The sequence below is a fragment of the Zalophus californianus genome, chromosome X (assembly GCF_009762305.2).
Source record: "Zalophus californianus isolate mZalCal1 chromosome X, mZalCal1.pri.v2, whole genome shotgun sequence".
In the NCBI taxonomy this organism is placed as follows: domain Eukaryota; kingdom Metazoa; phylum Chordata; class Mammalia; order Carnivora; family Otariidae; genus Zalophus; species Zalophus californianus.
In genome coordinates, this window is record NC_045612.1 from 93,105,900 (window position 1) to 93,128,241 (window position 22,342).

Genomic DNA, 22,342 nt, shown 5'->3' on the forward strand with positions numbered 1-22,342 from the left:
TCTGATAAGTTAAAGATGTATACCATCAGCCCTGAAGCAACCACTGAAACAACAAAACCGAATTATAGCCCATCAGACAACACAGGAGAGAAAATAGAATAAAAATAAGCTAATCCAAAAGAAGGCAGAAAAAGAGGAAAAAAGGGAACATGGAACAGATGGAACAAAAACAAATAGCAACAAGAGGGGCACCTGGGTGGCTCAGTTGTTAAGCGTCTGCCTTCGGCCCGGGTCATGATCCCAGGATCCTGGGATCAAGCCCCACATTGGGCTCCCTGCTCCACGGGAAGCCTGCTTCTCCCTCTCCCGCTCCCCCTGCTTGTGTTCCCTCTCTCACTGTGTCTCTCTCTGTCAAATAAATAAATAAAATCTTAAAAAAAGAAAAAATCAGCTAGAATTTGGTATAAATTTATACCTGACTATGTTAATAATCCTGTGAAATGCAAATAGTCTAAATTCCCCAAATTAAGAAGCAGAGATTGTCAGATGGGGGAGGGGAGCAAACCCAACTATATATTGCCTACAAGAATTGCTTTGTACATAGACAAATAGTTTCAAAGTAAAAGGATGGAAGAAGACGTATTATGGCATTAAACAAAAGGAAGCTGGAGTGGCTATATTAATATCAAGGTATAATTCTCAGACCACATTATGATTAAATTGGAGATGAATAACAGAAAGACCTTGGGAAAATTCCCCAAGCATTTGAAAACTAACACAATTCTAAATAACCTGTGGATCAAAGAAGAAATCAAAAGGGAAATTAAAATATTTTGAAGTGAATGAAAATGAAACAACAACATACCAGGATTTCTGGGATGCTGTGAAAGCAGTACTTAGGGAGAAATGCGTAGCACTAAACACCTATATTAGAAAAGAAATATCTTAAATGACCTCAGTTTCTACCTTAAGAAACTAGAACAAAAAAGAGCACATTAGACCCAAAGTGAGTGAAAGAAAAGAAATAATAAAGATCAAAATGGAAATTAATGAAATAGAATAGAGAAAAAAAATAAAACAAGCTTTTTCTTTTGAGAAGGTCAGATTGATCAGGAAAAAAAGAAGACACTAATGACCAGTACCCTGCATAAAAGAGTAACACTACTACAGAATCTACAGACATAAAAAATATAAGGAAATCTTATAAACAACTTTATGCCAAGAAATTCAGCAACTTAGATGAAATGGACAAGTTCCCTGAAGACAGAAGCACACCAAAGCTCACTTAAGGAATACACTGAATTGCCCTATACTATTTAAAAATTGAATTTGGAGGAGTAGGAGACCCAGATTTCATCTGGTCCCAGGAATTCAGCCAGACAGTTATCAAACCATTCTGAACACCTACAAACGCAACAGGAGATCGAAGAAAAGAATAGCAGCAACTCTCTGAACAGAAAAGCGACCACTTTCTGGAAGGTAGGACGTGCGGAGAAGTGAATTCGAGGCAATATTCGGGAGGATAGACTGCGGGGGAGGGGGTCTCCGTCAGCTGCTACCGGCAAGTGATAGAGCAGTGGAGCACAAAATTGGAACTTTTAGAAGTCGGCTCCGCTGAGGGACGTCGCTCCAGTGGCTAAGCAGGGGGTGGAACCCTCGTGGGACAGTGTGGTCTCAGGACCCTTGGGGTCACAGAAAGACCAGGGGTGCCTGAGTGCGGCAGAGCTCCCAGGTATCGGAGCGGGGAAGCCGGCTGCAGAGACAGAGCCAAGGCGCGGGCTCTCAGCTCGGGGTTGCCATAAACCATGATCCGCAGCACAGTCGGGCCACTGCTCCTCCAGCAGGGACCCAACAAGCGGCAGAGCCAGGGAGACTCCCCTTCCTTCCTGGGGAGGAGCGGCGCGGGAACGCACCGCAGGAATCTGCTGGGTTTGGAGACTCCACACAGGGTCAGGTGCCAGAGATGGAAATGCTCGGTCACAGGCCGGGTGAGCACAGTGCAGCCAGAGACCGGGGAGACGGGAGTGATTGACTGCTTTTCTCTGGGGGCACACTGAAGAGTGGGGCCCCAAGTTCTTGGCTCCTCCAGGGAGAAGATTGGGAGGCCGCCATTTTCACTCTCGTCCTCCAAAGCTGTATGAAAAGCTTGTAGGGAACAAAAGTTCCTGAGAGCAAACCCGAGCAGATTACTTACCCCGGATCCGGCAAGGGCGGGGCAATTCCGCCTCCGGCAAAGACATTTGGGAAACACGGCAGCTGGCCCTTCCCCCCAGAAGATCAGCAAGAACAGCCAGCTAAGACCAAGTTTACCAATCAATGAGAACGGCAGAACTCCAGCGCTAGGGGAATACTGCACATAGAATTCATGGCTTTTTTACCATTATTCTTTAGTCTTTCAAAGGTAATTTTTTTAATTTTCTTTTATTTTTCTATTTTTTTTAATTTTTCTTTTTCCCTTTCTCAACCAACATCTATCAATCCCTTCTTTAAGAATCTTCTTTATTTTTCATTTTTAGAGTCATAATCTATCCCTTCATAGTAGTTGACCTTATTTTTGGTATTGTTCTCTATTTAAAATTTTTGGGATACGGTTTCTTCTAACAGACGAAAATATACCCTAAATCTCTAGTGTGTGGCGGCTTTGTTCTAGTTTCCTGCCTGATCATATTCTCTCCCCCTTTTTTTTTTAATTTTTCTTCTTTCTTTTTTCAACCAACTTTTTATCTTATCAATTCCTTTTATAAAATGTTTTATGATTTTCATCTTTACAGTCATATTCCATCCCCTCATTGTATTTACCCTTATTTTTGTACAATTATAAGTTTTTCTTTCTTTAAAATTTTGGGAGGCAGTTTCTTCTAACAGACCAAAATACACCCGAAATGTAGTGTGTGGCTCTGATCTATTCACCAGCCTGATCATATTCTTTTTCTTTTCTTTCTTTCTTTCCCTTTCTTTTCCCCCCGGTTTTGGGTCTCTTCTGATTTGTTTAGTGTATATTTTTCTGGAGTCATTGTTACCCTTTTAGCATTTTGTATTCTCATTCATCTGTTCTCCTCTGGACAAAATGAGAAGACAGAAAAACACCTCAAAAAAAAAGAACAAGAGGCAGTACTGACTGCCAGGGACCTAATCAGTATGGACATTAGTAAGATGTCGGAACTAGAGTTCAGAATGACGATTATAAAGATACTAGCTGGGCTTGAAAAAAGCATGGAAGACACTAGAGAAACCCTTTCTGGAGAAATAAACTGAAATCTAACCAAGTTGAAATCAAAAAGGCTATTAATGAAGTGCAATCAAAAATGGAGGCTCTAACTGCTAGGATAAATGAGGCAGAAGAGAGAATTAGTGATATAGAAGACAAACTGTTGGAGAATAAAGAAGCTGAGAAAAAGAAAGATAAATACTGGATAACAAGGGCAGAATTCGAGAGGTAAGTGATACCGTAAGACGAAACAATATTAGAATAATTGGGATCCCAGAAGAAGAAGAAAGAGAGGTGGGCAGAAGGTATATTGGAGCAAATTATAGCAAAGAATTTCCCTAGTTTGGGAACGGAAAGAGGCATCAAAATCCAGGAGGCACATAGAACCCCCCCCTCAAAATCAATAAAAATAGATCAACACCCCGACATCTAATAGTAAAACTTAAAGTCTCAGAGATAAAGAGAAAATCCTGAAAGCAGCTTGGGACAAAAGGTCTGTAACCTGCAACGGTAGAAACATTAGATTGGCAGCAGACCTCTCCACAGAGACCTGGCAGGCCTGAAAGGACTGGCATGATATAATCAGAGAACTAAACGAGAAAAATATGAGCCAAGAATACTATATCCAACTAGGCTGTCATTGAAAATAGAAGGAAAGATAAAAAGCTTCCAGGACAAACAAAAACTAAAAGAATTTGCAAACGCCAAACCAGCCCTACAAGAAATATTGAAAGGGGTCTTCTAAGCGAAGAGAGAGCCTAAAAGTAACATAGACCAGAAAGGAATAGAGACAATATACAGTAACAGCCACCTTACAAGCAATACAGTGGCACTAAATTCCTATCTTTCAATAGTTACCCTGAATGTAAATGGGCTAAATGCCCCAATCAAAAGACATAAGGTATCAGATTGGATAAAAAAACAAGACCCATCGATATGCTGCCTGCAAGAGACTCATTTTAGACCCAAAGACACCTCCAGATTGAAAGTGAGGGGGTGGAAAACCATTTACCATGCTAATATACATCAAAAGAAAACTGGGGTGGCAATCCTTATATCACACAAATTAGATTTTAAACCAAAAACTGTAATAAGAGATGAGGAAGGACACTATGTCCTACTTAAAGGGTCTATCCAACAAGAAGATCTAACAGTTGTAAATATCTATGCCCCTAACATGAGAGCAGCCAGTTGCATAAGCCAGTAAATAACAAAATCAAAGAAACACATTGACAACAATACAATAATAGTAGGGGACTTTAACACCCCCCTCACTGAAATGGACAGATCATCTAAGCAAAAGGTCAACAAGGAAATAAAGGCTTTTAATGACACACTGGACCAGATGGACTTCACAGATATGTTCAGAACATTCCATCCCAAAGCAACAGAATACACATTCTTCTCTAGTGCCCATGGGACATTCTCCAGAATAGATCACATCTTAGGTCACAAATCAGGTCTCAACCAGTACCAAAAGATTGGGATCATTCCCTGCATATTTTCGGACCACAGTGCTTTGAAACTAGAACTCAATCACAAGAGGAAAGCGGGAGAGAACTCAAATACGTGGAGGCTAAAGAGCATCCTACTAAAGAATGAATGGGTCAGCCAGAAAATTAAAGACGAATTTTAAAAAAAAATTCATGGAAACAAATGAAAATGAAAACACAACTGTTCACAGTCTTTGGAATGCAGCAAAGGCAGTCCTAAGAGGAAAGTATATAGCACTACAAGCCTTTCTCAAGAAACAAAGGTCTCAAATACACAACCTAACCCTACACCTAAAGGAGCTGGAGAAAGAACAGCAAATAAAGCCTAAACCCAGCAGGAGAAGAGAAATAATAAAGATCAGAGCAGAAATCAATGAAATAGAAACCAAAAAAAAAAAAAAAAAAACAGATCAACGAAACTAGGAGCTGGTTCTTTGAAAGAAGTAATAAGATTGATAAACCCCTGGCCAGACTTATCAAAAAAGAAAAGAGAAACGATCCAAATAAATAAAATCATGAATGAAAGAGGAGAGATCACAACCAACATCAAAGAAATATAAAGACAAGAACGTATTATGAGCAACTGTATGCCAGCAAATTAGACAATCTGGAAGAAATGGATGCATTCCTAGAGACGTATAAACTACTAAAACTGAACCAGGAAGAAATAGGAAACCTGAACAGACCCATAACCAGCAAGGAAATTGAAGCAGTAATCAAAAATCTCCCAACAAACAAGAGCCCAGGGCCAGATGGCTTCCCAGGGGAATTCTACCAAATATTTTAAAAAGAATTAATACCTATTCTTCTGAAACTGTTTCAAAAAATAGGAATGGAAGGAAAACTTCCAAACTCATTTTATGAGGCCAGCATTACCTTGATCCCAAAACCAAAGACCCTATCAAAAAGGACAACTACAGACCAATATCCCTGATGAACATGGATGCAAAAATTCTCACCAAAATACTAGCCAGTAGGATCCAACAACACATTAAAAGGATTATTCACCACGACCAAGTGGGATTTATTCCTGGGCTGCAAGTTTGGTTCAACATCCGCAAATCAATCAATGGGATACATGACATTAATAAAAGAAAGGACAAGAACCATATGATCCTCTCAATAAATGCAGAAAAAGCATTTGACAAAGTACAGCATTCTTGATCAAAACTCTTCACAGTGTAGGGAGAGAGGGTACATACCTCAATATCATAAAAGCCATCTATGAAAAACCCACAGCGAATATCATTCTCAATGGGGAAAAACTGAGAGCTTTCCCCCTAAGGTCAGGAACGGGGCAGGGATGTCCACTAGTACCACTGCTATTCAACATAGTATTAGAAGTCCTGGCCACAGCAACCAGACAACAAAAAGAAATCAAAGGCATCCAAATTGGCAAAGAAAAAGTCAAATTCTCACTCTTTGCAGATGTTATACTTCATGTGGAAAACCCAAAAGACTCCACCCCAAAACTGCTAGAACTCATACAGGAATTCAGTAAAGTGGCAGGATATAAAATCAATGCACAGAAACCAGTGGCATTCCTATACACCAACAACAAGATGGAGAAATTAAGGAGTCGATCCCATTTACAATTGCACCCAAAACCATAAGATACCTAGGAATAAATCTAACCAAAGAGGCAAAGAATCTATACTCAGAAAACTATAGAATACTCATGAAAGAAATTGAGGAAGACACAAAGAAATGGAAAAACGTTCCATGCTCATGGATTGGAAGAACAAATACTGTGAAAATGTCTGTGCTACCCAAAGCAATCTACACATTCAGTGCAATCCCTATCAAAATACCATCAACTTTTTTTCCACAGAAATGGAAGAAATAATCCTAAAATTTGTATGGGACCAGAAAAGACCCTGAATAGCCAGAGGAATGTTGAAAAAGAAAAGCAAGGCGGGTGGCATCACAATTCCAGACTTCAAAGCTGTCATCATCAAGACAGTATGGTACTGGCACAAAAACAGACACATAGATCAATGGAACAGAATAGAGAGCCCAGAAATGGACCCTCAACTCTATGGTCAACTAATCTTTGACAAAGCAGGAAAGGATGTCCAATGGAAAAAAGACAGTCTCTTGAACAAATGATGTTGGGAAAATTGGACAGCCATATGCAGAAAAATGAAACTGGACCATTTCCTTACACCACTCACAAAAATAGACTCAAAATGGATGAAAGACCTAAATGTGAGACAGGAATCCATCAGAATCCTAGAGGAGAACACAGGCAGCAACCTCTTCGACCTCAGCTGCAGCAACTTCTTCCTAGACACATCGCCAAAGGTAAGGGAAGCAAGGGCAAAAATGAACTATTGGGACTTCATTAAGATAAAAAGCTTTTGCACAGCAAAGGAAACAGTCAAGAAAACCAAAAGACAACCAACAGAATGGGAGAAGATATTTGCAAATGACATATCAGATAAAGGGCTAGTATCCAAAATCTATAAAGAACTTATCAAACTCGGGACGCCTGGGTGGCTCAGTCAGTTAAGCGTCTGCCTTCAGCTCAGGCCATGATCCCAGGGTCCTGGGATCGAGTCCCGTATCGGGCTCCTTGCTCAGCAGGGAGCCTGCTCCTCCCTCTGCCACTCCCCCACTTGTGTGCGCTCTCTCTCTCTCTGACGAATAAATAAATAAAATCTTTAAAAAATAAAAAAAAGAACTTATCAAATTCAACACCCAAAGAACAAATAATCCAATCAAGAAATGAGCAGAAGACATGAACAGATATTTCTGCAAAGAAGACATCCACATGGCCAACAGACACATGAAAAATTGCTCAACATCACTTGGCATCAGGGAAATCCAAATCAAAACCTCAGTGAAATACTACCTCACACCTGTCAGAATGGCTAAAATTAACAAGTCAGGAAACAACAGATGTTGGCGAGGATGTGGAGAAAGGGGAACCCTCCTGTACTGTTGGTGGGAATGCAAGCTGGTGCAGCCAGTCTGGAAAACGGTATGGAGGTTCCTCAAAAAGTTGAAAATAGAGCTACCCTATGACCCAGCAATTGCATTACTGGGTATTTACCCCAAAGATACAAATGTAGTGATCCGAAGAGGTCTCTGCACCCCAATGTTTATAGCAGCAGTGTCCACAATAGCCAAACTGTGGAAAGAGCCAAGATGTCCATCGACAGATGAATGGATAAAGAAGATGTGATGTATATATATACAATGGAATATGATGCAGCCATAAAAAAAAAAAAAAAACGAAAACTTGCCATTTGCAACGACTTGGATGGAACTAAAGGGTATTATGCTAAGCGAAATAAGTCAATCAGAGAAAGACAAGTATCATGATCTCGCTGATATGAGGAATTTCAGAAACAAGACAGGAACATAGGGGAAGGGAGGAAAAAATGAAGCAAAACAAAATCAGAGAGGGAGACAAAGCATAAGACACTCTTAATCTCAGGAAACAGTCTGAGGGTTGTTGGAATGGTGGGGGTTGGGAGGGATGGGGCGGCTGGGTGATGGACATTGGGGAGGATATGTGCTAGGGTGAGCGCTGTGAATTGTGTAAGACTGATGAATCACAGACCTGTACCTGTGAAACAAATAATACATTATATGTTAAAAAGAAAAAAGAGAGAGAGAAGATAGTAGGAAGGGAAAAATGAAGGGGGGGAAATCAGAGGGGAAGACGAACCATGAGAGACTACAGACTCTGAAAAACAAACTGAGGGTTTTAGAGGGAGGGGGGTGGGGACTAGGTTAGCCCAGTGATGGGTATTAAGGAGAACATGGATTGCATGGAGCACTGGGTGTTACATGCAAACAATGAATCATGGAACACTACATCAAAAACTAATGATGTAATGTATGATGACTAACACAACATAATAAAATTTTAAAAAAGAATTTGTAGTTAAAAACCATTCCTCAAAGAAAACTCCCAAGATGACATAACTGGTGAAATCTACCAAACATATAATAAAGAAATAATACCAATTCTACACAAACTTTCCCCAAAACATTGAAAAGGAAGGAATTCTTCTCAACATTATTATTATTATTATTATTATTAGGTGTCTAGCATTTTTACCCTGATGCCAAAACCAGATAAAGACAGTACAAGAAAAGAAAACTACGGACTGGTATCCCTATGAATATAGATGCAAAGACTCAAACAAATCCATATCTTAACAAAAGAAGAATACATCATGACCAAGTGGAGACTAATGCAGGAATACAGCTAACTTCTAATAGCCAAAAGCTAGGGGAAAAATTCAGTCCATGAATGGATAAACAAAATGATATATCCATACAGTGGAATACTCAGCAAGGACAAAGAATGAACCATTGATACATACGACAATGTGATTAAACCTAACACTGTGAATTTTAAAAAAGCAACAAAAAAGAGTACCTACCAAATGAGGGGCCATAGGGTAGGGGAAGGGGGGTGCAGGGATGGGAGTAGATTACCAATGGGCACAAGGAAGTTTTTAGGGGTGATGGATATTTCATGCTCCTCATTATGGTAATGGTTTCATACATGTATACATATGTCAAACTTACCAAATTGTACACATTAAGGGGCACTAAGGTGTTGGTCAAATGCCCAACTCTTAATTTCAGCTCAGGTCATGATCTCCGGGGTCGTGGGCTCAAGCCCTGCATTGGAGTCAGTGTGGAGTCTGCTTGGGATTCTCTCTCCCTTTCTTCTGCCGCTCCTGCTTGTGTTCTCTCTCTCTCTCTAAAAATAAATCTTTTTTAAAAAAAAACACAATATAGAATGTATGTATTACTATTATTATAGCAATCAAAATACCAAAAATAACATTTTTGTCATGGCATGGTGGAGTAACAGATGGTTTTCCTCCTTCGTTTTCTATATTTTCTTGAATGTTTTCCTAACTTTTGTAAATAAAATTATCTACAGTGAAATCACAAACATAAAAGGGAATAGTAATTCTATTTTACTTAACTTTTTACAGGGAATCACTTTAAAAATGAATGAGCTAAATCACTGTATTGTTGCAAGAATTATGCACGGGGGCATGATTCACAGGCAAGGTAAGTTTCATATGTGATTCTTTCCCTCCTTAACTGTTCCTGTAGCCTAGTGGAGAAAGTATTTTTTATGATCCTTGTAAACAATCTTTAATCTGTGGTCCACATAAATGACCTATTTAAATTATCTGTCTTTGGTTTTAATCACTGTTGGTCTCCATTTGTTCATATTCATCTGTACATGCTCCAGCCTGTGGCTAAGGGAGGGGAGGGTATATTACAGTTCTGTTACTGGAACATCTCTGAATTACTGTTTGGATCCTGACTTACGAAAGACCATGGGGGATAAAGCAAAGTATCATACCTGGCCCCCGGATATATGGAAGGCATCTATTCTGGGACATACATACATACATATGTACATTCATTCATGGATAGAGATATATAATGACAGTTCATGAATTTCTCACTCAGGAATGAGATATACTCTTTGTAAATTAGGAAATTAGAGTTTGATAAATAATATAAAAATTAAACAGTAAAATAAGAGCTATCTAATCTGGATTAAGTTTTTAATACCTACTACAGTTATTGCAGTCATTCTGAGAAGGGACTTCACTAAGGCCTGAAGTAAACAAAGAATGAGTTTTTGAGAAAGGGGAACTTTAACTCTCAGGTGGGCAAGATTTACACATGCAGGCGTAGCCTCCTCTTTGAAAGGGCTGAGTTATAGGTGCTAGTGTTTACAGGCTGATCCAAGAAATGATTCTCCTGTCCGAAAATTAGGCTTCCTTTCTTTCAGATCAGGGTTTTGGGCGGGGGGGTTGTTCTTTTTTTTTTTTTTTTCCTTAGCACCCTCTTTACTTTTTCCTTAACCCCAGAGAGCAAGAAGTAAGGAATGGACACAGATGATGTCCAGCATCACTGCTGCCTTCAGGGGAATCTTTATAGGCTGCAGGAGTAGACAGCGCTCACATGGGAGAATTGGTTTTAGACTCCAGGATGAATTTTCTGTTTCTTATTTTAATAATATGCTATAAATTCAGTGAAGTCACAACATCGTTTCTGTAATCTCTTTTTCTTATATTACTGTGTGACTAGGACCTGCCATCTCTGATAGAAGTGGTGTAGTGGACCTCCTCCTCCTAGTCTTGTTTTTGAAAGGTAGCTTTCCCATGATTCCCCACGAAGAATACCATTTACTGTAGAATTTTAGTGAGACGCCTTTTATTAGGGTTGAGGAAGTTCTCTTATATTCTTAGTTGCTGAGCCTTTTAATTATGATTGAGTTTTGAATCTTACCAAATGCTCTTCATCTGCTGAGATGATCATTTGGGGGTTTTTTCCTTTTATCTATTAATGTAATGAATGACTTTTGAAGATTTCCTAATGATAAACCCCTTCTGCATGTCTCAGATAAACCCAGCTTACTCATTGTGTGTGGTTTTTTGGTTGTTTTGTTTTGTTTTGTTTTTTTGTATGTACTGCTGGATTCTGTGTGCTAATATTTTGTTTAGAGTTTTTGTATTTGTAATTATGGGTGAGACTGGCCAGTAGTTAATTTTCCTGTCTTGTCTTTCTCTACTGGATTTTAGTTTCAAAGTTACATTGCCTCATAAAATGATGTGGAGAGCCTTCTCCCTTCATGAGTTCTCTGAAAGACTTTGTAGAATATTGGAATGATTCATACCTTTAAAGTTTAGTAGAACTTGCCTATAACACTGTCAAGGCCTGATGTTTTGGTTTTGATTTTGGGTTTTTTTGAAAAGACTTTTTTTTTTTTTTTTAAGGAAGCTCTAGACCCACTGTGGGGCTTGAACGCATGACCCTGAGATCAAAAGTTGTATGCTCTACCAACTGAGCCAGCCAGGCACCCCAGGAAAGACTCTTTTTTTAACTGCTTCAATTTCTTTAACATTCATAAGGTTATTCAGGCTTTCTATATCTTGAGTAAATTTGGCAAATTACATTTTCCTTAAAAAACTTAAGTCCTAAAAAATTATTGTAGTAAGCTTCTGCATAGTGTTCTCTTACCTTTTTATTCCCTGCCATCTCTATAATTATGTCCCCTTGTTCATTCTTAAAATTGTTTATCCATGCCTTGTCTTTTTTCTTTTAATCAACTTTGCCAGGGGTTTGTTCAAAAACCCACTTTGGGTTCTCTTAATTCTCTCCGTTGTATGTTTGTTTTCTATTTCATTGTTTTGTGACCTGATTTCTATTATCTCTTTCATTCTACTTCCTATTGGTTTTATCTAACTTTCTTAATTAGACACTTAGTGCATTTATCCCAGTCTTTTTTTTTTCTAATATAATGCATCTGAGTCTAAACTCTACCCTAAGTACTCATTTATCTATATCCCACCAGTTTTATTATAAAGCATCTTTATTGTAATTCAGTTCTAAGTACTCTTAAATTCCTATTATGGTATCTTTCATTGACCCACATTTATTTAGAAGTGTTTTTTACATACCACATCTAAGAAGATTTTCTTTGTATCTTTTTATAATTTACTTCTAACTTAATTGCACTGTGGTCAGAGTATGGTCTGTATGCTACAATTTCTTTGAGGTTTGTTGAGACTTGCTTGATGGCATAGGACTTTAATCGGTTTTTTAAATAATCCATGTGTACTTAAGAAGAATGTTTATTCTTTAACTGTTGCATGGAGAGTTCTCTATATGATGATTGGCTTGGGGTTAATTTTTTTGTTCACATCTTCTGTATCTTGACTAATATTTTTGTCTGTCTCACCTATCGGTAATTGCTGAAATATCTCACTATCATAGTAGAGTTTTTCAATTTCTATCTATAGATCTCTCCATTTTGGCTTTATATATTTGAAGCTGTCTAATTAGGTGCCTAGAAATACCTGGTCACCATTTCTATCCTTACTGATACTTTCTATTTAAAACCTATTTATCTAATATTAACATACTTATCCCAACTTTATTTTAGTATCTGCCAGCATGTCTTCTTCCATCCTTTTATTTCCAACCATTCTGTGCTTGTATGCATCAGAATTTTTTAAGCTGAGTTTTTCATTTTTTAATGCACTCTGATGATCACTGTCTTTTAATGGACAAGGTTAGTCCATTAATATTTATTGTGATGATTTCTGTCATCTTTTTAATTTATATTCCATTTTTTTATTGATTTTCTTGTTCATTTTTTTGTTCCATTTTTTTCCCCTGGTAGTCTAGAATTTCAGCACTCTATTTCTGTTTTTAGGTGGTTACCTTGAAATTTTATCCTGCATATTTAACATTATGTATACTAAAGTGAAACAGTATCTTAACCCCACTCCCAAAGAATACAAAGACATTGGAACACTAAATCTGATCACACTCCTGACTTACATATTATTCTTGCCCAGTATTTGAGTTCTGTCCTGTTCTAAATTCACAAATTTGAAATTACTATTAAAATATGACCATTTTTGTTTGGATTTACATAAATGTTTATGATTTTATTTACTCACCATTCCTTCTATCTTATTTCTAGTATAGTTAACATACAAGTGTTTGGTATATTAGTTTCAGGTATAAACTCACTATTCCTTCTTAAATCTCAGACGATCCTTTGGGGAGTATTTTCCTTCTTCCTAAAGTACATCCTTAGAAGTTCCTTTAGTGCTAGTCTCCTGCTAATAAACTCTCAGGTGGTATTTATCTGTAAGTATTTTATTTCAGCCTCAATCTTGAAGATTATTTTTGCTGAGAGCACAATTTTAGGCTAATGGTTACCATTCTGTTGTATTTTGGCATCCATTGTTTGACATTGGGAAGCCTGATGTCACTACAATTGTCCTTGCTTTGTAGGTGATCTCTCCTTTCTCTCTGGTTGTTTTAAGAACTTTGTCTTTAGCGGGGGGGGGAAGATCTTTGTCTTTAGATGTTCTATAGTTTTACTACCTTCCAGCATGGCTTTCTCTTTATTTATCCTGTTTAGGATACATTATTCTTCCTGGATTGCATAAACATGTTTCCATCAGTTCAGTAAAGTTTACAACCATTATTTCCTCAAATATTGCCTCTTCTGCATTCTCCATATTCTCTCCTTCTGAACTCCACTAGACGTGTGTTAGATATTCCCTCTGTATCTCTTAATTTTTTTCCTATTTTTCTTTATTTCTTATTTCCTATTTTCCCTCATTCCTCTGGCCTGCATTCTAGGTAATTTATTTAGTTGTATCTTCCAGTTCACTGAAACTCTCTTCAGCCATATCTGAATTCCTGTTCAACTCATCCATTCACTGGTTTATATCACCAGTTATATTTTTCTTTTCTAGAAGTACTAGTCACTTGTTCTTACTTTTATTTTCAAATCTATCTGTTCACATCTGATAGTCTCTTGTTGCATTCTCATCCTTGCAATTAGGCCCTTTTTTTTCCTAATATTTAATATGTAGCTTTTTTATATTCTGTATCATATCATTCTAGTATCTGTCCTCCTTGACGATTTAAATTTTTTTTTTCTGTTTCTGATGACTCACATAGTAGTTTGCCTTATTGTATGTTTGGTGACCTTTGATTGTGAGCTTTTGTTTGTCCTAATTAGTGGAAGTCCTGTAGGCCTAAACTGGGTACACTTTCCTCCAGAGAGAGTTTGTTGCCTCTTCTACTAGTTTCCGTGGAGTGCCACCAATATGGATCTTGCCTCCCTCCAGATTCCTGGGGTCAACTTCTGTCCCTTGCTGTTGGCCCAAGGCTCAGAATCCAGCTAGCAGGCAATGCTACTGTGGCATCTACCCTTTCCACTGTTTCATTCCACCCTTAGTTTGCCACCACTCTGGAGCCAGCTCACGGGTTTTCGTGTGGAGTGGATGGTAGGGATGGAAGTAGGAAGTGCTCTTAGAATTCGTCCTCCTTTTGTGAGACCAGTAACACTTCAAGAGGTGTACCCTAGGTGAGATACAGTTGTGAGAACGTCTTCCAGTGACTGACCAGCCACACTGGAAGCAAAAGTCCCCAGACTTTTATTTTATTATGTTAATTTTCAAACATGAGTAGAGAGAATAGTGCAGTGAGCTCAAGTAGAGAAAAGTGGAAAGAAGAGTGACGCAATCACTCGCGTACCCATTACCCACTAGAGTCACTGTTAATTCATGGCCACACCAGTGTCATCTGTACCTTCCCCTACTGTCCACCCCCATGGATTATTTTGAAGTAAATCTCAGGGGTCTTATTTTCTTTATGTGCATTTTAGTATGTACCTCTAAAAGATGCTGTGAGCTTTTCGTAACAATGTCCAGCCAGTATGTAAACATATGCACAGTTTATAAATAAGGAAGTAAAATTTCACATAACTCTATTTAAGCATCGGTTCTTGGTCACTCTTTCCAATTGAAGTATTAGAGGACCCTGAAATGCCTACCAAATTATTATAAAAGGACTGTGTTTGGTCTAATGTACGTTTAGTGTTATACAGGTATTATCACAATTCTCTGTATCACATTTGGTAGATAATCGTGATGAGAATAGTAGAAAATGATAACAGACGCTTCAGTGGTACTTTACTATGTGCCATGAACACTTCTGATTCTTCTATGTGTATTAAACTAACTTAATCCTCAAGGCAAACATATGAAATAGGTACTATTTTTATCTCCATTTTGTAAATGTTGAAAACTGAGACATGGAACGTTTTGGTAACCTACCCATGATCTTAAAGCTGGTAAGGGATGTAGCTGAAATTTGCCCCCAGACAATCTAGATCTAGAAACTGTCATTTTAAACCATGATACACAGTGCCTCTCTCAGAGAAATAAGCAGATTTCTGCAGCCATCTTTCGAAAGTGTGTCTTCCGTAAGTAGATATATCTGTTTTGGTGAGTTTACCACATGAGCCAAATCTGTACCTGTTTCTGAAACACTGGACTTCAATCGTTAGCTTAATTTTTTTAATTACTTACATTGCTGCCTTTGGATTTTGTTATAAATGATACATATATCATTTCGTGTTTATAATTGTGTCATTTCTTTAGGCACACTTCATGTTGGTGATGAGATTCGAGAAATTAATGGCATCAGTGTGGCTAACCAAACAGTGGAACAGCTGCAGAAAATGCTTGTGAGTGCATGCAGGTTTCTCTGTCTTTGTTCCAAGACTGACTTTCAGTTTGTTAGCTTGTTTTTTAATGCACGAATAAGCGGTATTCTTTTGTAATTAGAGTATTTCTGATCCCACCATTGGTGTGGACTTGAATTTCTACAACATTCATAAGAAGTGACAACTGGGAAACTGTTTACGTGCAACAGAGCTTGGAAACCTCTTGCCCATCGAGCAGCGTGGGCCTCGACGCTCTCCTTTCCTCCTTGATCTCCTGTTTCTTACTGAGCAAATGTGTGAAGATAACCTTTCCAGTTGTGCGTATATGTGAACTAGTCTCTCACCGACCTCCATCCTGCTGACATCAGCAACGTCAGGAGCCGTATTCCTGTTTAGCTGAGTCATAGCCAGGTGCATTGGATCTCTCTGCAGCACAGAGGGAAGGAAAGACAGAGTAGACCCAGCTGTTTTTGACCATACATATCCAAAATCTGTGTTCACAATTGGCCTTGCATTAAAAAAGCAGGCTGGTAGCCCCTGGCCTGTGCTCACTGCCGTCCGGAGCAGAGGCAGATGTCTGGGACCTCTGGTCCTGGGCCGTCTTCCTGCTACAACGCAGCGGGCTCCCAAGCCATGGCTATCTCTTAGGTGTGAAATAAGCACACAGACTCATGACAGCAAAAACCGTGAGGCCAACGTTATGAAAGAAAAAGCAAATTGAACGGAGTACACCATCACCACGCAGCAGACCAAATATCATTTTCGTGTAATTACTTATTCTGTTGTCTGGCTCAATCCATGCTCATTTTTGAAAGGCACTTAGAGGTTTCTGCATGTGTGTCTATAAAAAGGGAACCGCCGGAAGTCTGTTCCACTGCTGCTGCGCAAACCAGGCAATCGGCCTTGACTTTGCAGGGTTTCTCCCGAGAACAGTGTATGTGAGCAGCCCCTACCTTCTATGTCCATTTCATTTTAGGCCCCTGCATGCTCAGCTGGCTTGCATTAATTACCACACACACACACACACACGCACACATTTCGGGTGGTTTCTCACATGTCTTTGTGTGCAACATTTGTGTGTTAAGAGAGCTCTCCTTTCTTCTGCCTCCAGCGGGAAATGCGGGGGAGTATCACCTTCAAGATCGTGCCAAGTTACCGCACTCAGTCATCATCCTGTGAGGTAATGGCTCTTGCGCAACCCCCGCCACCCCTGTCTCCTCTGGGTTCTTAACTAACTGTCTGCTGATGGCTGAATGTTTTGGCTTTCTGGGAAGTTGTTTCTGCCTGTGCTGTTGATCACTGCACACCAATTTTACAACAAAGATAACGGAACAGAGTAGGTTCCATTCACCTACTCAGCCCTGCTTCCATGGGGATCTCCTCAGCACTTTAACTGTCTGCAGGCTGGGATCGCAGCAAAATCTAGAGGGGCTCCAAGTAATGACAGAAGGCTTAGTAAGAACAAATAGCATCTCTGAGGAAAAAAAGAAAGATAATTGCAATAATATTTCCAGGAAGTACATTCACTTCCCTTATTAAGAAATCACACAGATAGTTCTTCTTTCCAAGAATTTGAGAAGTGATCTGTTAAGATCGGGGTGTTTAAAAAAAAAAAAAAAACAAAACTGTGAGAAGTCCCTGGACAGATGTTAAGTCTGTGAGGAGTTGATAACTGACTTTCCGAGAGTAGAAGTTTTTGCAACCTTCTGTGAAATCGTTTCAATTTGGAACACTATGTGATTGATAAGTAAGTTTTCTAGGGTAATACAACCCCAAAGTTTCTTTCTAACGGTTGGTATATCCTATAGAAATTGTAGCTCTCCACCCTGTATTATTCAGTTTCATGTCAGTCATTAAATGAGATTCCAAAATCTATTCTTTTTATATCTGGAAATACAGACTGGCATGAAGGGTCTGTCATCCTTCAGTCATTGCACATTCAGCTTGAGCTTAATTATTTGAAGCTTGTTCTTTTCGTGTGCATCTTCCAAGTCTGTGTACATCAGTGTGAAGTACACACCTCCTACAGTTAATTTTCAAGACTGACAAATAACTTATTGGAACTTATCTAGAAAATTGAATTTGTACTCTGGAGAAGTCGAGGGAGAAATTACGATGCCTCTTCCAGGCCCCAGGAATGCTGTAGATCTCAGAAGCAAACTCAAGAGGCTTTATGTTTTGTTCTCTAAACCTATCGAAGATATGTCTAAGAATTTGTAGTTTGGTCAAGGATATTTTTTAGTGCACCATGGCAGTTGGGGTTTCCGTTCTATCAGGTTTTGAGCTCCTCTTGGTGGCTTTCTCTGGAACTTCAATTAATAACTGTATTTCAAAAGAAAATGCAGAGCTACTTCTGCTCCAGGAGTCACAGTTTTGAAATTTGTAACCTAGAACACAAACCTTCCGGGGAAGAGGGAATGTCACATACACGCCTCTCATGTGAAACGTTCTAATATTCTAAAATCATAGGTGGTCTTCATACCATTTCTCAGCATTGAGGACATTTAGTGAATACGATTGATCTGTGTCTTTTTAGCTAACTAACTAGGGGATATTGTTAGTTATTAATATACAAGTTTCTCTTGTGTTTTTTAAGTGGTGGAACTAGTTTTACGGTGGGACCAGTATTACACATGTAAATTCTGCACTTGAGTCAGAAGAGCCCTCCCCCTTTGCCTTCTTTATCTCTGAAGAGTAGAAAAAATGATACTCCCCTCCTCCCTACCCCCAACCTGTTTGACCCTCCCGTGTTCTGGCAGAATTCAAGCCTGTGGTTGGACTCTTCCCAGCTAGGGCAGTACTTCCCAAAGAAGGGCTCGCTGGCCACCCATATCAGCATCCCCCGGGCAAGAGAGGGGAGACCCCTGCCCTCACGCTGGCTGTGCTGACTTGAGTCTCTGGGGTTGGCACCTAGAAACCAATCTGCTCATGAGCATTTGAGAATGCTTGTCTAAGGGAGCCTATTATTCAAAAAGCTAACAAGCTCCAGAAGTTTTCTGTCTGTCTTCTAGCAAAAACAAGTGTCTTTTGAGCAGACATGTACACTTCAAAGGTTTCAAAGAACTCCACTAAACCAGAAATGCTACAGTGCATATTTTCTTCCTCTCCTCGTGCTCATCATTAAAGCTGATTTGGACAATAAGGGAATGGAGCCCAGAAAGGATTGCAGGTGCCTCACACAGTCTAGAGAGTGTGACCGAGGACCACGGATCTAGGGAGAGTGGCTGTGCCTCCTGGGACCTTTGCCAGAAGTGTAATATTTTTAGAGGCTCAAGGTTATTGTTTTAATCAGTCTCCTAAAATGATCTAAAGAATAAAGGTTTCTTCTCTGGTGGATGTCTATCTTTTACCCTCATTAGTAATACTTGTCCTGGAAAGACTCCAAGGTGATTACAACCTGAGAAGTCTTTTTCTTCTTCTTTTTTTTTTTTTAGATTTGTTTCACTTCAAATGAGTCATTCAGTAATTTGTGACACTGAGGTACCTAAAAACTATTAAGTACTTTTCAAACCTAATTTTGAATAAAAAAATTAGGCAGCTGGGATCTTCAGCACAAGAAGTGTTTAGTAATATTTATCATTTTACAGTCCTCAATAGGATTTTAATATCAATTCCCTCTTCTGGGTCTCACTTAAAATCAGCCAAGGTTATAGAGTGCTGGAGACAGGACAGAAATTCTCATGAATGACACTATCATTGCGTACAATAGGTGAACCCTCCAACTGCAAACATTTTTTCATACTTCCGTGAAATCATGCAAGTAAGTCAGTGTAGCGCCTTTGCAGCGAAACCAAACCCCAGAGGAAACGGTTGTCAGATTGTGGTTGGAACTGTTGATGTGAATATCTCTGTCTGTGCCGCTGTGTTCTGTGTTAATGAACCTTGTGTCTTATTTCAGAGAGAGTCCCCCTCCACTTCCAGGCAGTCCCCAGCTAATGGTCATAGCAGCACTAACAATTCTGTTTCGGTAAGAACTCTAGCTCCACACAGCAAAGTGTGGCAATTCTGTTGGGGCCACCCGCCATGAGTGTTCTAGTTACATGTGTTCAGTGCAAATACTGTCTTCTGCCAACATACAAGGCTACTACAGCTACAATGCAGTTTACTCCTGGAAAATCTTTTCAACATTTTCTTCTCGTGAAAAAAAAAAATCCCTTTGATTAGTTAAATTGGAAGAACTGGCGTTCGAGATCGCTTTGGTCACGCTCAAAATATTTCCGTGTCACCCCACTTAGCATCTCTGACTTGGCTCAGACTTAATGCAAAGGATATATGAAGTGACAATTTGTTGAAATTTCTAAATTTTTTTTTTAATTGGAGAAAGATGAAGAAACAGAAGGATTTTGCAGAGTAGGCATCTGGGTATTCTCGGGCTTTGTAGTTGTCTATTCTGAGTGATATCAGCAACCTGTTGTAGTTTCCGCTATCTACGTTATGAATTGGTGTGCCCTCTGTTATTGTGGTCCGTGCACATATTTTTGTGAATTATAAGCCTTGCCTGGATATGAAAAGCAAAAGGAACTGGCTTCCAACTGCACTTAAGCCACGCTGTTATCACATCTTTAACACAAAGTACTTGATATTTTGACTTGAACTTGGAATTTTACCACTTTTTTTCAGAACTATTCATTTTGGAATATGAAAAAAATTGTTTTTCATTTACTTAAATGGAAGCACTTAAGGTGCAAGCGTCTGATCTTTTGGGGTAACAAAATCTTAAGTTGCTGATATTGCTGTTGAAACGTACTGCGAGTTTCACTAAATGCAGCAGTATCGCTCGTTTGCTATCCACGTGCCCTTTAAAAACACATCAACTACCTTTAATCAGATAAAATTGTCAGTAATTTAGAGATCATCTCGAATGGAATGATATCAGTAAGAGAAATTATGGAGGAAAATTTCCTAACGACCTTTGTTTTTAACTTCCAAATAGGCTACCAAAGGAATTCGTTTATAATAGTTTAACATGTAATACTTTGAAGATGGTGAAAATCCATATAGCCATTGAATTTCTCAAAACTGAAATGACTGCAGTGACTAAGTTAAAAAGGGCTCTTTTTTGGGGGGTTTTGTTTTTGTTTCTGATAGGGCCGTTTCACTCACAGTGGCTTTTGTGTTGAAGATGCTGAGTTGTTTCTTAAGAACACATTTTCTCTCTTGCTTAAACTTACCTGCTTTCCTCAGCTTGCTGCTAAATGGCCTGGGTTTGATTTTTTTCGATAACTCAACATTTCTGAGAAATGGAATAATGTATATGATCTCTTTACAACTGAAATCTAGCTCATTTTTTAACCATATTGTAACAGAACACACAAATTACCTTGTACTCTCGAAAAGTAAATGAAAATTTTTCTCCTGGGTTGGCTTTATTCTACAGGACTTGCCATCAACTACCCAACCAAAAGGACGACAGGTGAATAGATATCCTCTATAGAAACTTCTCTAAACTGAGCTGCTAATAGCCAATCCTTTATTAACCCTTTCCATCCCATAATGTCTGCATTTTGGACCATAACATTTAAGCATTGAGAGCTTGTACCATTTCATTTTAACACATTACACATGACTAATTTTCTATAAGGATTTTTTTCCTCACATCTTTGTAGCTGTGATGGTTATTGTAATTTCAACCTGATAAACTTGTGCTGATGGTTTAAGAATTCAGCCTTCGGGGGGGTCTTATGGGCCTGCCTGTGGAGTTGGGGGAAAAAATTGTGAAAGGTTGCAAAACTCCTATAATTCTAAGAATAACTAAAATGTATGTGCTGATGACTATGTTTAAGCAGTAATTTTCTGAAATTTTCAAGGCTTTTTCTTAATTTGTATTTGCATGTGGATATCTAAAAGCCCTTTACAATGAAAACTCAGAACATCCTGGCTTTGCATCCCAATGTTCCTCTGTTGGGTCACCCGGGGAAAGTGACGTGCTGCCTGCCACCAGCAAGCAGCTTCCAGTTTGCCAAGCACTTTAAGAGTATTCATTTCAGGTGCAAAGGCAGAGATAGGTTAATTTTACAGGCTGGATTTCTGACAAAACTTGAACAGAATAATCATGCACTAATTCCAAAGCCTTCAGGTTGGTTTTACAGTGACTGAAACATTAATACTCAAATTTAATTTCAAGAGGTAGAATTTTTATGGGGAATTTTCATGGAATTTGGTGTCCAAAGATAATCCGATTTGGGGTTCACGTGTGCGTAAATTGGCACCTGAGAGAATTCACCCATAGTTTATTCTTAAGACTGCATAAGTGATGCAACGTTAGATATCTAGCACCTTACTTTAAAGCATTTGGAAACACAGTGATTCATAAAATGCTGCCATATGATAACCCCTTATGTGCTCATCTGTTTCCTTTTATAATATTTACTAATTACATTGACATATCCTAAAACTCAGAGCCTTGAACTCTGCATATCTTGAAGCTCTGTGCTGCTTTCACGTGGCAAAGCTAGGATTCAAAGTCATTTTTCTTCTCTAGGAAGAGTAAAATACAGATACAAAGCCGAAATCCTTCTTTAAAAACCTAATAACACGATTGATTTTTTTAAATGCTTTAAAAACTGTGTACATTATATTTAAGTTTATCAGCAGTGTGTAGCCACACACGGCTGTCTTGTAGGCATTTTACAGCAAGAGACCGACACAGAGTGCTTGCTGCTTTTG

The 22,342-nt window shown here is 38.8% G+C and overlaps 1 protein-coding gene across 13 annotated transcripts in view; it reads left to right on the forward strand.

Moving 5' to 3' along the window:
• CASK (calcium/calmodulin dependent serine protein kinase) overlaps window positions 1-22,342 on the forward strand; it is a 357,703-nt gene that overhangs the window by 303,803 nt on the left and 31,558 nt on the right. For 7 of the 13 annotated variants that reach the window (XM_027608009.2, XM_027607997.2, XM_027607996.2 and 4 more), the window contains 5 exons: window positions 9,609-9,687; window positions 15,612-15,697; window positions 16,788-16,856; window positions 19,575-19,643; window positions 21,054-21,089. In XM_027608009.2, the coding sequence (XP_027463810.1) occupies window positions 9,609-9,687; window positions 15,612-15,697; window positions 16,788-16,856; window positions 19,575-19,643; window positions 21,054-21,089 (339 nt within the window). The remainder of the gene's footprint in view (window positions 1-9,608; window positions 9,688-15,611; window positions 15,698-16,787; window positions 16,857-19,574; window positions 19,644-21,053; window positions 21,090-22,342) is intronic. The other 6 variants (XM_027608005.2, XM_027608002.2, XM_027608003.1 and 3 more) reach the window with 2 other exon arrangements.